The sequence below is a fragment of the Piliocolobus tephrosceles genome, chromosome 15 (genome assembly GCF_002776525.5).
Source record: "Piliocolobus tephrosceles isolate RC106 chromosome 15, ASM277652v3, whole genome shotgun sequence".
NCBI classification, from domain to species: Eukaryota; Metazoa; Chordata; class Mammalia; order Primates; family Cercopithecidae; genus Piliocolobus; species Piliocolobus tephrosceles.
The window spans coordinates 55,588,530-55,602,767 of record NC_045448.1 but is presented as its reverse complement, the minus strand read 5'-3'; the positions used below and the strand labels follow the sequence as shown (position 1 = coordinate 55,602,767).

At 37.5% G+C, this 14,238-nt stretch overlaps 1 protein-coding gene across 2 annotated transcripts in view; it reads left to right on the top strand.

Annotated features, from left to right (window-relative positions):
• The window catches only part of CLHC1 (clathrin heavy chain linker domain containing 1), a 58,111-nt gene extending 50,328 nt beyond the window's left edge, over positions 1-7,783 (top strand). For both annotated transcript variants that reach the window (XM_026456097.2, XM_023190199.3), the window contains 3 exons: positions 2,466-2,668; positions 5,693-5,872; positions 7,476-7,783. In XM_026456097.2, coding sequence (XP_026311882.1) covers positions 2,466-2,668; positions 5,693-5,872; positions 7,476-7,672 — 580 coding nt within the window. In that variant the 3' untranslated portion in view covers positions 7,673-7,783. The remainder of the gene's footprint in view (positions 1-2,465; positions 2,669-5,692; positions 5,873-7,475) is intronic.
• The last annotated feature ends 6,455 nt before the right edge of the window (positions 7,784-14,238 follow it).

Sequence of the window (14,238 nt, the reverse complement as noted above, 5' to 3'; positions counted from 1 at the left end):
ACCGCAACCTCCGATTCTCAGCTTCAAGCGATTCTCCTGTCTTAGCCTCCCGAGTAGCTGGGATTATAGGCATGCACCACCATGCCTGGCTAATTTTTTGTATTTTTAGTAGCAACGGGGTTTCTCCATGTTGGTCAGGCTGGTCTCAAACTCCCAACCTCAGGTGATCCACCTGCCTCGGCCTCCCAAAGTGCTGGGGATTACAGGTGTGACCCACCGCGCCTGGCCTGTTAATTTTGTTTTAGGAAATATCTTCTTCATATGTATGCCCTTCTTTTCTCTCTTTGCCCCCTTCTCTCTTTCTCTGCCTGATCATGTTTCTACACCCTCCACAAAAAGTACTTATCAGGGAGCACTGGAAGTGGTTTGGACTTGATGACATCATCAGAAAGTGCATGTTCTTTACCAAAACCTGTTTTAAAAAGTTCTAGTGCAAAGACACTTCAGACAAGATTAAGTTTCTTACACATAGTGATGATTCTTGACACATTCTACCTGTTAGTTGTAAGAATTTAAATTCTTTAATAACTATGCAGTTCTGTGTCTACATGCATTGAGGAAATGCCACTAGTTTTAAGGATCCTGAGATAATATAACAGGGAATATTAAAGGCAATTCACATTCTTCATACTCAGTCTCTGTTTCCTGGCTTCTGCCTCTGATTATCTGGCCTCTATCACATAGCTACCTTAAAAAGCCTTCCAGTTCATTCCCAGAAGCTCAGCATAGAGCTAGCCCTTTAGCAGCCTGCCTAATGGGCTAATCATGCTCTTTTAGTCATTCTTATCTGTGAAAAGTCTAATCACTTGGTCTACAAAGTCTAAATTTTAAGGAACCATCCTTTACTGGTATTACTTCTCTTAATTGCAGACATTGCTCCCAGAAGAACATAAATATACTCGGAAATTTTAACTTTGCAAACTCAAGCCTAGAAAGTAACAGTAAATAAATTTTATGCATGGATTTAGAGATTGTATATTACCTTTATTTTGACATTAAAAATTTTTAAACCAAATTTATAATTCAATATGTCTTAGATTACTGTGGGGTTAAGCATATTTTATTTTATTTATTAGCTGTTCATATTCTCCAGAGTTAGCCTGGTCTCAGATCCACTTTCAGAAGTCCCAGAAACAGTCCTCTTTGAGTTAGGAGTAAGGATGAGAAAACCCAACCAGGGGACTTTAGGAAGACAGAAAGAGGGTACGATGAGGTGATTGGAGGGAAAAGGGGGGAAGGAACTTCCCTGGCCCACTTCCCAGCCCTGGCCTTCTCTGAGGTGGTGATCCTTAAAAAAATGGCATTAACAAGATAAATAAATACTAAAATACTGGCATTATGATTTTGCTACAGTATTTCAGTCACTATATAGACTGAAATAATTAACTTGTTCAGCCTCAGGAATTGTGGCAACTGTAGCTACTAAAACCTATATTTTGGTATTAAAGTGTCGAAGTCAGAGAACTGCTTAATTAAATAATTGATTTGTACTCAAGCTGCCTTTTGATTTAGACTCACCCCTCTGCTGCCCACCCCAATAAACACAGAAGGCTTTATTTACTGAATTTTCAGTAAAGAGACATTTTGTAGGGGGTTCAGGATTTCATTTTAATGTTACCAGCATTTTTAGATGTATACAGACACCAATATCATATGATTGCCATTATTTTGTAACTATTATTTAAAAATATAAAGTATAATTTTCATACCACTAGTAATTAGAAGTGCTATCTTTAATCATGCACAGATGGTCTTTGGCTATGCTTATAGTTTCTAGGTGAAGTTACTCTGATAGTACAACAGATGATTAACTTCAGTTGTGTGTAAAGGTGGTACACTAAAATAGGACAAGTGAAATCTATTCAGTTGTTCCATCTCAAAAGAACTGCTTCTTCGGTCTTTCCTAATAGGCACAATTATGTCCATTTTCCCCTCTTGCCTCTTAAAAATCTATAACAAATTTAAAAAATAATAGTGCTGTCGCACTTTCTGTTTTACTTTTGGTAAAAATGCTTGCAATATCTACCTCTATGAGCTGAAATTGTTGTCACTATCTATAACCAATATTTAATAAGCTTTTATATTCCATAGGGTTTAGAATCTCGATAACTGCTTGAGAATATTAAGACCCCCAATTATGAGAGCATTTTTGTTTACCTCGTAATTTTTAGACCTATCAGTCTTTTCAGGAGAGTTTTAATCTTGTTTGTGGTTTTTTTTGAAACTTGAGCTTTTGAGGAGCCAAAATGTCTTCCTCCAAGGGAATACACACTGATTGTTTTTTGTTGTTGTTGTTCAGATATGTTTAATTTCTCCTACATAATCAATGGCGTATTAAATTGTAACTTGGAATTCTTACAGGCAGTAGAAAATCCAGTTCTACTGTGCTGAATTTTCAAATATTTCAGCCTCAGCCACTCATCAGGAATTTTCTAACGTATGTCTTATTGATCTGCTTGTTCTAGACTGACATTTTCTGAGGAGGCTGGGGATGTGATTTGTGATTATGGGGAGCAGGATACTTATAACAAGGCCAAGTGCCTGGCTTTAGCTCAAATTATCTACAGTGAATGTGGCCTGCACAAGAAAGCTATTCTTTGCTTGTGTAAACAGGGTCAGACTCATAGGGTCATGGAGTACATACAGCAGTTCAAGGACTTTACTACCGGTAAGTTAAAATGTCTACCATTTGTATACATTTGAATTCTGGACTTTAATTGTAAGATTACCCATAATAGCAGGCACTACTTTAAACTTATGTTATAAAATCAATTTTATATATACCTATAAGTGGGAAATTTATTTTGTAATTTTTCATGAACATAGGTAAGCTGGAGCTGATTGGCTTTCATGCTAGACATTCAAAAATATTATGTATTTCCTCAAAATAAAAACATTTAATAAACCAGATAGTCCTGGAAATATACAGTTTTAAAGATAAATTTATACAGAATAACATACTACATATGTGATTTTTAAAAATAACTTATTCGTAATATTTTATTTTATTTTTTATTTATTTTTTGAGACAGAGTCTCACTCTGTTGCCAGGCTGGAGTGCAGTGGTGTAATCTTGGCTCACTGCAAGCTCCACCTACTGGATTCACACCATTCTCCTGCCTCAGCCTCCCAAATAGCTGGGACTACAGGCACCCGCCACCACGCCTGGCTAATATGTTGTATTTTTAGTAGAGATGGAGTTTCATCATGTTAGCCAGGGTGGTCTCTATCTCCTGACCTCGTGATCTGCCCACCTTGGCCTCCCAAAGTGCTGGGATTACAGGCGTGAGTCACCGCGCCCAGCCTGTGATATATTTGAAGTGTAATATAAGCATTAGCAATGAAGAATTTCTAATTTATTTCAAAATTTTAAAACACAATTGAACAATAATCTGAGATTACAATTGAGCAGTCATCTGAGAGAACTGTGGACCTTAGGGTGACCCTAGTTGGATGAGCAGATCTCTTACTCTGGATCTAATTGGCAATAACTCTGAGTACAGGCATTGCTGACATCTCCCCATCTCCCAGGCCAGTGCCCGTCCTGATTTGCAGGCTATGTATCCCAGTTCTAAGAAGATGCAAAGTGGAACCAAACATAGCCATTTTAGGTCACATTCTTCCAGGAAAAAGGAGTTTTAGTGGTTGTTGAATCTGGTCATTTTCAAGCAATTAATTGACTTTTTCTTAGAATCTATGTTTTTTTAAAGTTACAAATTTCTTCATTAATAACAGCATGCCCTATACTATTATTGTAATAATAGCTAGGCTTTTTTCCATGGATTATCTCACTTAATCCTTATGTTGACTCTATGAGGTAGATTTTGTTATTGTCCCATTTTATAAATGAAAAACATAGTATATTTCCATACAGAGGCTAAGGCACAGCTAGAGGTAAGTGATTTGGTTATGTAGTGACAGGACAGAATCTGGCATAGTAGGTATTAGTTAATATTGTTAATATTCCATTACCTAAGTATACAGTTTCAGTTTCTGTGTTGTGAACTATTATTTTTCCATAGATAAGAATTGTATTAGTTAATGTTTACACATGGGATATAGATTTTAATTACTTTTAGGATTTAAAAGTTTTAGGGATAGGGTCTGTAGTCCCAGTACTCAGGAGGCTGAGATGGGAAGATCGCTTGAACCCAGACATTCTAGGCTACAGTGAGCTGTGATTGTGGCACTGCATTCCTGCCTAGGCATAAGAGTGAGACCTTATCCCATAATAATAATAATAATATTTTAAAAAAGATAATGGATTTTGAAATATAGTAAGCAAAAGGGATACAAGGAGTTCAAGACCAGCCTGGGGCAACATAGTGGGACCCTGTCTCTATATATTAAATACATTTAAAAAACCCGAGGCTTTCAGAGTTAAATTATGTTTATGGTAGTTCTTGAAAGGCTCTCAAAGTTATTCTGAAAATTACCTCTATTGCGGCCCCAAAATAATATTTTTACTTAAAAAAATGTAGGAAGTTAATACAAAGTTTACAAAATTGAGACTATAGAGTGGGGCACAGTGGTGCATGCCTGTAGTCTCAGCTATTGGGAAGGCTGAGGCGGGAGACTGCTTGAGCCCAGGAGTCTGAGGATATAGTACACAATCATTATGCCTATGATGAGCGATGCACTCCAGCCTGGGCAGCACAGTGAGACTTTGTTTTGAAAAAATTTAAGAATACAAATCATAACTGTAGCTTTAGATTACCTCAGTGGTTAACTAGTAGATTAACCCATATGGAATTGTTTTTTTTTTTGTGGTCAAATACAGGCAACTTCATATGGCTCCACCTCTAGCTACTTGAAATAGCTAATGGCTTCTTAAAGTTTTCATTTTTGAATTTCTAAATACTTGATAGTTTTAGGAAAAAGAATTACTGAATTACATTTTCTGTGCAAGGCACAGAAAGACATTATACTCACCAGAATTTGGTCCAAATATGAGCAACAAGATATAGACAAACAAACTGTAGTATTAGATGGAACCTTTCAAATTATCTCCACTTCGGTGGCTCACGTCTGTAATCCCAGCACTTCAGGAGGCCAAGGCGGGCAGATCACAAGGTCAGGAGATCAAGACCATCCTGGCTAACATGGTGAAACCCCGTCTCTACTAAAAACACAAAAAATTAGCCAGGCATGGTGGCAGGCACCTGTAGTCCCAGCTACTTGGGAGACTGAGGCAGGAGAATGGCGTGAACCCGGGAGGCAGAGTTTGCAGTGAACCAAGATCATGCCACTGCACTCCAGCCTGGGTGACAGAGTGAGACTGTCTCAAAAAAAAAAAAAAAAAAAAAAAGAAACTATATCCAATTCTAGCGCTTTTCAGATGTGAAAACTGAGTTCCCAAAGGGTAAGTGACTGATGGAGCTATGATTAGAATTCAGGTTTCCTGATAGCCAATCTACATTTTTAACCACATTTCTTTTCATTATAATTATTGGATTGTATTTTGGATACTCTTATGGGTAGTTTTCCTTTGTTTTTTGCTATGCTGAGCATGATGTTTTTTAGGGGGGCTAGGGGATAGTACTGTTGAGTTTAGGTTGGAGTGGGTCATTGAGGGCTTTGAAAGGATTAGAAAAACTGTTGATTGGCAGGTATAGACATTAGCTAGTCCTAGTTTCTAGTTGATTTATCATGTTAGGATGTTGAGATAAAGTTCTTTCATTTTTGCCTTCAGATGACCTGTTGCAGCTATTAATTTCATGTCCCCAAGTTGAATTAATTCAGTGTCTCACTAAAGAGTTGAATGAGAAACAAACATCTTTATCTTTTGGTCTTGCCATACTTCATCTGTTCTCTATAGATAAGAAAAAAGTTGGCATTAAGCTACTTCAAGAAATAAATAAAGGTGGGATAGGTAAGTAGAGTAAAATGTTGTGGAAGAAATAGTAGTGGGTTATTTAGGGAGAGGTTCAAGATGATTATGCATGAGTTAACTCAAATTTCCCTAAGAGTTCCTTCTTAGCAAGAGTTAACTTTAGGAGTTTATAAATATAAAGATTACCATGCAAATAATAATCCGTTGGCAATAGGATATGTTTCTTGAGAGAATTAAAATGAAGAAAGAATCTTTATGAAGCCTGAGGGAAATGTTACAATAATTGTAATCACTAACACTAAAAACTTTATATATATTGACATGTGTATATTTAGCTATCTTTTATATGTATTTTAAATGTTATGTAGATATAAACTATATGTTTTAATTCCTGAACCAAATGTCTGTGTGTTTACATATGATATTCACTCTGAACCTAACTCTGCTGTGGATTAGAGAATAACTAATTAGGCTGGGTGCGGTGGCTCACCCCTGTAATCCCAGCACTTTGGGAGGCTGAGGTGGGTGGATCGCTTGAGCTCAGGGGTTCAAGACCAGCCTGGGTGACATGGCAAAACCCTGTCTCTATGAAAAAAATACAAAAATTAGCCAGGTGTGGTGGCATGCACCTGTAGTCCCAGCTACTTGAGAGGCAGAGAAGGATCGCCTGAGCCCAGGGAGCTCAAGGCTACAGTGAGCCGTGATTGTGCCACTGTACCCCCTGCCTCAAAAAAAAAAAAAAAAAAAAAGAGAGGGAATAATTAAAACTCACTTTTATTTTCTTTTCATTAATTTAATATAGGAAGTTGAGCAGACAACTTGATTTTAAATTACTTGAAAACATATTTTGGAAGATAACTATATTTTGAAATTATTACAAATATCAACTAAAATATTTTTGTAGAAAAATGATAATTGTGGTAGAAATAAAATTATAGTGATGACAGTGTTCTAAACAGTGATCCTCTTTTATGAAGTACCATAAGTAATGCAGGTAATAGATAAGAAATGAGTTCCATAAATTGATAGATCACTAAGATATTTTTAAAAGTAAATAATATTACATTTCTTTAACAAAATGATTTTATTTCCTTAAGAAAAATATTTGTCATAGAAGCCCCATCATTAAGAGGTCTCCATCTAGAGACAGGATGAAGAATTTGTCAAAGAGTTTCTTAAGTCCTTGGGTTAGCACCACTAAGGCATTTATATAAGTGTTTGAAATCATGAAAACTTCACCTATAGGTCCACAGTTATTTGATAGTTTCTAGTGGTGCCTTATAGACTCTTTGAATAAGAATGAGCCCACATTCATCACTTTCTGAGCTCCTGCCTTATAGCCTTCAACATCTGCTACCATAACAAGAAGGCAATGAGTGGAGACGTGGAATGTGAGAAGTGGTAGAGGGTTGAATTGAGACATGAAGAGGTTAATGATAAGGGAGGAGAAGAAGGAACTAACACGAATACTTACCATGAGCTAGACTGAGCACTGCATGTTATATCATTAGTCTTAGGGGAATCAGGTAGAGTTTAACAGTAACTGAGTTGAAATTATGTCCTTTTCTATTTTTGAAGAATCACTAAAGTCTGGATTATCAAATAAGTGCCATACTATAATATTGTATTTTTTTCCTCACAGATGCAGTAGAAAGTCTTATGATAAATGATTCATTTTGCTCCACAGAAAGGTGGCAAGAAGTGGCAAATATATGTTCACAGAATGGCTTTGACAAATTATCTAATGACATCATGTCTATTCTTCGATCTCAGGCTGCAGTTACAGAAATTTCTGAAGAGGATGACGCAGTCAACCTAATGGAACATGTGTTTTGGTAGTTCTATATCTTAACCAGCTGAGGGAGCTTGTACAACACTTTACATATGCTGGTTGGGCAAACTGATTTTAACATAACTAACTTATAAATAAATTTAGAGTAAGCTCTCAGAAATAAATCACACTTTTGTTATGATGACATTTCGATTTGTCTTTGAAATATTTATACCATTGCTTCCTTTTTCCCATATGGTCATTTCTTATATTGAATCTTGATAAAATCCAAGATTATAACTTTGTGCGAAACAGTGTAGGCATTTTTATCTAAGGACATAAGCTAATGTCCAGATATATTACTTTCTGGTGATGTAATATGATAGCAAGAACTGAAGAAGGTGCAGGTAGTAGCCTGTGTGTTAGACTGTCTTCCCAAACGTGAAATGCTACAAGCCTGACTTGATAAGAAAAGCAGGATATCATTTCCAGGTTGGACTTGCTGGCAAAAACCTAGAGTACAGTAATTTTGTACTACTGATTTAAAGATGTGCCCCATGCTTTGATATATATAAATATGGCAAAGCTTAGGCTTCTAGTATAAAAGCTGGGAATCTTGGCATATTATTACTTAGAGAGAGGACCAGTCGAATTTTGCATAGAAGAAGACCTGTGATACCTATAGGTATGGAAAATATGTCATAAGAAGTGGTTTTGGATGATTTCAAGTATCTGAATAAGTATTTGATTGAAAACTCTGAAAGTTCTGTGCCATGGACAGGTGTAATATTTAAAATATTTAATGCTTAGTATGGCATGGGCACAAATCGAGCAGAACAGATACCCAATTAATCAGAACAGCCTTTAGGCCTTATGCCACTCCAGGGCATGCTAGCTAAATGTCAGCCTGGACCATGGAACATGGTTAAAATGAGCTGCTGGCTGGGCGAGGTAGCTCATGTCTGTAATGCCAGCACTTTGGGGAGGTCGAAGCAGGAGGATCACTCGAGCCCAGGAGTTTGAGACCAGCTAGGCAACACAGTGAAATCCTGTCTCTGTTATTAAAAAAAGAAAAAAAATTTTCAAGTAAAAAATGAAAATGAGCTGCTATTAGAATAAGAGCAAAGAGCATCACTTTTCCCCTCCTAAACTTAAATTGCAGATGTATTTTTATGTTATAGTGGAAAGAAGATGAACAGGGAGTCAGACAGCTTCATATTAAAACTCTGGTCCTACCTCTTACTCATTTATAAAATATGGGCAGTCCTCTCTTAGGCTTGTTGTGAGGATTAGTGATAATGTATGTGTAGTGTAAGTGTATAACATGATAGAGGAACTTAGTAAAAGATAACTATAATTCCTTTGTAATAGTCCCCAGAAACACACATTTCTCTGCTTAGTTTGTACTTACTAAATCCCACATATCTATTCATTTGTATTTATATGTTTATCCTTCTTTAAAGTATTTGATATATTGGTACAACTTACTGCTGATATTATCTGTCCACACTCGTATTAGGGTTGCCTGGCTTATTTTATAAATTCAGAAGCATTCAAGCTGAGTTTTTAATTTTTCCATTTGGTGCTAAACAGAGTACTGGATAATTATAATTCAGCTTTCTAAAACACAGCATTTTTAAAGTAATACATGTGCATAGTTTAAAAAGCAATTTATTACTAAAAGACTTATCAAAATAATATTTTGATTTTTGGCCTTCATGCTAGCTGTTGAAAAGAGCAGATAAAGGATGGAAAAAAGGAATGGAAAGGGAGAGGTATTTCAGCAGCACTGGTTCTTTGTGTACCAATGGCTTAAAACCTTTTTTTTTTTCTTTTGAGACCTATATGATTGATAGAAAGCTATTATGTGTCCGTTGACAGAGCTTAGAAAAAACACGTCTCCATGAAAGCCGGGAGGATAAAGTAGGTATATAAATCCAGAGAAAGCTTAAACAGCCGTTGTTGTTGTTCTTCTAATTTTGCCTTGTTTTTCCTTTGCTCATTATTACTCCTTCTCAGCTAGCATTGCCTTTGGCAGCTTTCCCAAGGAAAGTGAGAGTTGTTAAGTGAATATAAATTAAAATGCCTGGTGATGGAAAATGGAGTTGGGAGGAAGAGCAAGATTATAAAGTTAAATGAGAAAGGAGAAAGAATTGAGTTGTGAGCTACGGAGGGCTTTGAAGCTGTCAGAGCCTCTGTGTAAGCTACACTGAAGGAGGTATAATCTGGGCCTCAGCACAGAAACCTGCATTCTAGACCAGCCCCACCACTGTCTAGCTACATGTCCTTTTCCTCATGCTTAAGATAAATTTATTTTGACTAGATAACTCCTCTCGTCATTTCCAACTCTAAAATTCAGTAATTCTGAAAAGGTACAAATTATTTCCCAATGCTTCTTGACCTTCAGCCTAAATTTGAAATACTACAATTCAACATCAGCGTCAACAACATCTACTGAATACCTATTTTGCACACAATTTCTGCTAGCAAGATTACAACTTCAATGGAAACACACAGCATATTTTAAAAGTTACTACTAATAATTCCTTAGCATTATCTAATAGTCCATATTCAAATTTCACCAGTTACTTAAAAATGCCTTTTAACATTTGAATTGTTCCAATGAAGATTTAACCAATGTTCATGTGTTCCATTAGGTCTTGCTGTCTTGAGTATGTCTTCTCTCTTTTTTTCCTCTTGCCATTGATTGCTTCACATAGCAGTTGCATAGCAAGGGCCATGATGAAGTAAGTTTCTCTGATTTCACATTAGGTTTTCTTTCTACCATACCATTGAGGAAAGGAAGATATTTCCTCCAAGATTTAATTGTAACTAGTTACATTTTTGTTTATTGTGGTCGTGCATGTATCAGAATGAATTTCTATTAAATTCATTCATTTGGAAAGGTTTAGAGACGTTCTGAAACAGAAATCTAATCTAATGAAAAAAATTTTCTTAATATTTAGAACTTTTCCTAAATCCTGAATTAACTAAGAAATGACCATTAAATTAATCACTGTTTTAACTTTACAAGATGAAAAACTGATACTTTTTAGGTGCCTGGAATTCTGTTGGATTGCTAAAGCATATGTTAAGTCAAAAATCATAGCAGAGGCCTTATTTTTTCTTTTAACTTTGTACATTTCATAGAAAGCTCGTACGTTTCTTCCATTCTTTCTCAGAAAAAAACAGCATTTAACAAATGTTCGGTGTAGTACTACTGAAAATACAAAACTGTCAATTTGCTAGTAGTTATAATTTGTTGTGTTCTTGAATAAAAATATATTGGATACATAAAAAAGACACTGTTATTTATATAATTTTTTCCATTTTTTTAAACTGATAATTATCTACAGGTACCCTCCCTACCTAGAGGATCTGTGTCTACCTATAGAGAGGTCTGGCACTACTGAAAATGAGTGAAATGTATCACAGTCAGGGAAAGGAGGATCTGAGGACTTTTTGAAAGGGACAATTGTGATAAATTCCAGGCAACTTTTATTATGCAGGACTGTGGAGTCGGTGTTACCTTCTGGGAGGCTGGAAATGTAGATTTGATGTAAGCAGTCCTGATTTTTCAGAATACTGTGTGGGCCAAAGAAAACACATCAGCAGACCAGACTTGACCTGCAGTTCACTCATTTGAAACCTCTGTCCTAAACTGAGGCTAGATTTGATTTCTTGTTTCCATCAACTTTATTTTTATTTATTTATTTATTGAGACAGTCTTGCTCTGTCACCCAGGCTGGAATACAGTGACTGACGCAATCTGAGCTCACTACAACCTCCATCTCCTGAGTTCAAGCAATTCTCCTGCCTCAGCCTCCTGAGTAGCTGAGATTACAGGTGCCCACCACCACACCCAGATAATTTTTGTATTTTTAGTAGAAATGGGGTTTCACCATGTTGGCCAGGCTGGTCTCAAACTCCTGACCTCAAGTGATCCATGTGCTTCGGCCTCCCAAAGTGCTGGGATTACAGGCGTGAGCCACCATGCCTGGCCTCCATCAACTTTAAATGAAGCTTTTTGAGTGGATAAAGATAGTAAAGAATTACCGTATTTTCTCATTTGGTGCCGGGGACGGTGGCTCATGCCTGTAATCCCAGCACTTTGGGAGGCCGAAGCAGGTGCATCATGAGGTCAGGAGATCGAGACTATCCTGGCTAACACGGTGAAACCCTGTCTCTACTAAAAATACAAAAAATTAGCCGGGCATCGTGGCAGGTGCCTGTAGTCCCAGCTACTCGGGAGGCTGAGGCAGGAGAATGGCGTGAACCCGGGAGGTGGAGCTTGCTGTGAGCCCAGATTGTGCCACTGCACTCCAGCCTGGGTGCCAGAGCGAGCTCCGTCTCAAAAACAAAAAAAAAAAAGTACCTTTTTTTCTCATTTGGAAAAGCCTACTGCAGAATACCCAATTTACTGATGTAACAGAAGGGAGGATAAAGGATAGAGCTACTATGTGGAAGCCAATCCAGTGTGGAGGCCATTTTGGTTTCTAATGCAGAGGAACGTGGAAGATAACACAGATGCAATTTGTGTGTAGAAAGAGAAAAAGGTACAGAGTCCTTAAGTAATTTTGACTTCCCCCAACCCCACTCTAAAAAATTAATCTATAGTATTCTTCCCCAACTGTATACCATAAGCTTGGTTAAGAAGTAGTAGTATAGTTTTAAAACAGAGGCTACAAAATTACATTTTGAAGATTTGCCTACATGGATCCTTGTCTCTATCCAGTTAGCTCTTCAGTGGAAATTCCACTGTGGCTGTGGGGGGTTTCCATTATCATGTTGTATATAAACTGCAGCAATAATCACCACCAAGCATTTTTAGCTCTCCATTGGGTGCAAACTCTACCTTTAAACTCCCATGTGTATTAATGTGTTAGGGCCACACTGAGAAGGATCCACCTTTTCCACTCAAGGAACAGTTGTGTAGGTTAAATTCTGTTTTCTTGTTTTATTAGGTCAGATAATAAAGACACTATCATAAACAGAGTGAGCTTTAGGTGAGTTTGTGCTTAACAGGAAGGGCATGTCACCCTTCCACCACTTTGGTTGTACACAGATCAGAATGTGTAACAACACATTCCCATCCATTTTCTCCTGGAACTCTTCCTTCACCTTATACTGCTCACACATTTTGACTATGTTGTTGTTGTTGTTGTTTGAGACAGAGTTTCCCTCTGTCGCTCAGGCTGGAGGGCAGTGGCGCGATCTCGGCTCACTGCAACCTCCGCCTTCCGGGTTCAAGTGATTCTCTTGCCTCAGCCTCCTGAGTAGCTGAGACTACAGGCGCCCTCCACCATGCCTGGCTAATTTTTGTATTTTTAGTAGAGATGGAGTTTCACCATGTTGTCCAGACTGGTCTCAAACTCCTGACCTCAGGTGATCTGCCCGCCTCGGCCTCCCAAAGTGCTGGGATTACAGGCGTGAGTCACCATGCCTGGCCTGCTCACACATTTTGAAAATGTACATTTTGGAAGCAGCCCCCAGCAGTGGGACTGAATTGTCAAAGATTTTTGCCAAATTGCTTGCAGAGTTAGGCGTTTATGAATTAACGATCATGAGTTTTGATTGCAGGCCCTGACCAATCCAAAGAGTTTAAAAAGTCAGTTTAAAAAGTCAGCTTGAAAAGTCTTCATGCTGTTTTTGGCCAGCCTCCCTGAGGTGAGTACTTAATATTGATCAGCTTCTGAACACAACATCAAGAAACAGGTTCGTGCTGCTACTAGGATCAATAATAAGGATGGGAAAAATATTGGCAGAGAGATTCCAGTGGCCTTCCAGATTGCAGTGCAGAGACCCTGCTTGCATCAGAGCATTAATCTTGGCATCAGAGAATGCTACTGTCCCTGTTTTCATGAGGGTGCAGGGACAGGGAGAATAATTGCCAAGGCTATTCCTTCTATTCCTTTGCCCAGGTTGGTCCCTTAGAAATGGGGAAAACTCCTTTATGCTATTTGTGTATATAAATAGTCTCCAAGTTTCCTCTACCCTCTGGGTATGCTTTTTCAGGTGTCAAATGAACATGATAATATTTTCTAAGAGATGATTTTCATGCTGACCATTTCTGTAAGGAACAAGAGGTCTTGAAGAGCTCATAACACCAGTAGCAAATACCAGAAAAAGGTGCGTATCTTAGACCCAAGTGACACATAAAGTAGATATCAATAAGATTACAGCTACTCCCATTCTGTGATTTGTAACCCATGAAAAATTGCTCACAAAATGAATATTTCCTAAATGAAATAGGACTGAAATAGTTATTTTGAAGAAATTTTCCTGGGAATGCTCTGTTAAATGAATCGCCAATTCCTAATTTATCTGCCTGATAAATGTTAGCTTTGCCTAATGCAAGGTATCCCATTGATAGGGATAATAGCAGGCACCACAAGCACTTGTTAAAATCATCTTTGCTTAAATGCTAAATAGAATATTGAAACTAGTTTTGAGGCTTCACATTAAGAAAACTATTACTAATTTTGAGCATGTATAGATCATGGAGATGTAGAAAGAAAAGTTGAAGGAATGGGGTTATTCAATTTGGGAAGAAAAGAACAGTTCTGCCTTTGAGTGTCCAAAAGCCCTCACATTAAGGAGACAACCAACTCTAAGCCACATGAGCCACAGAACT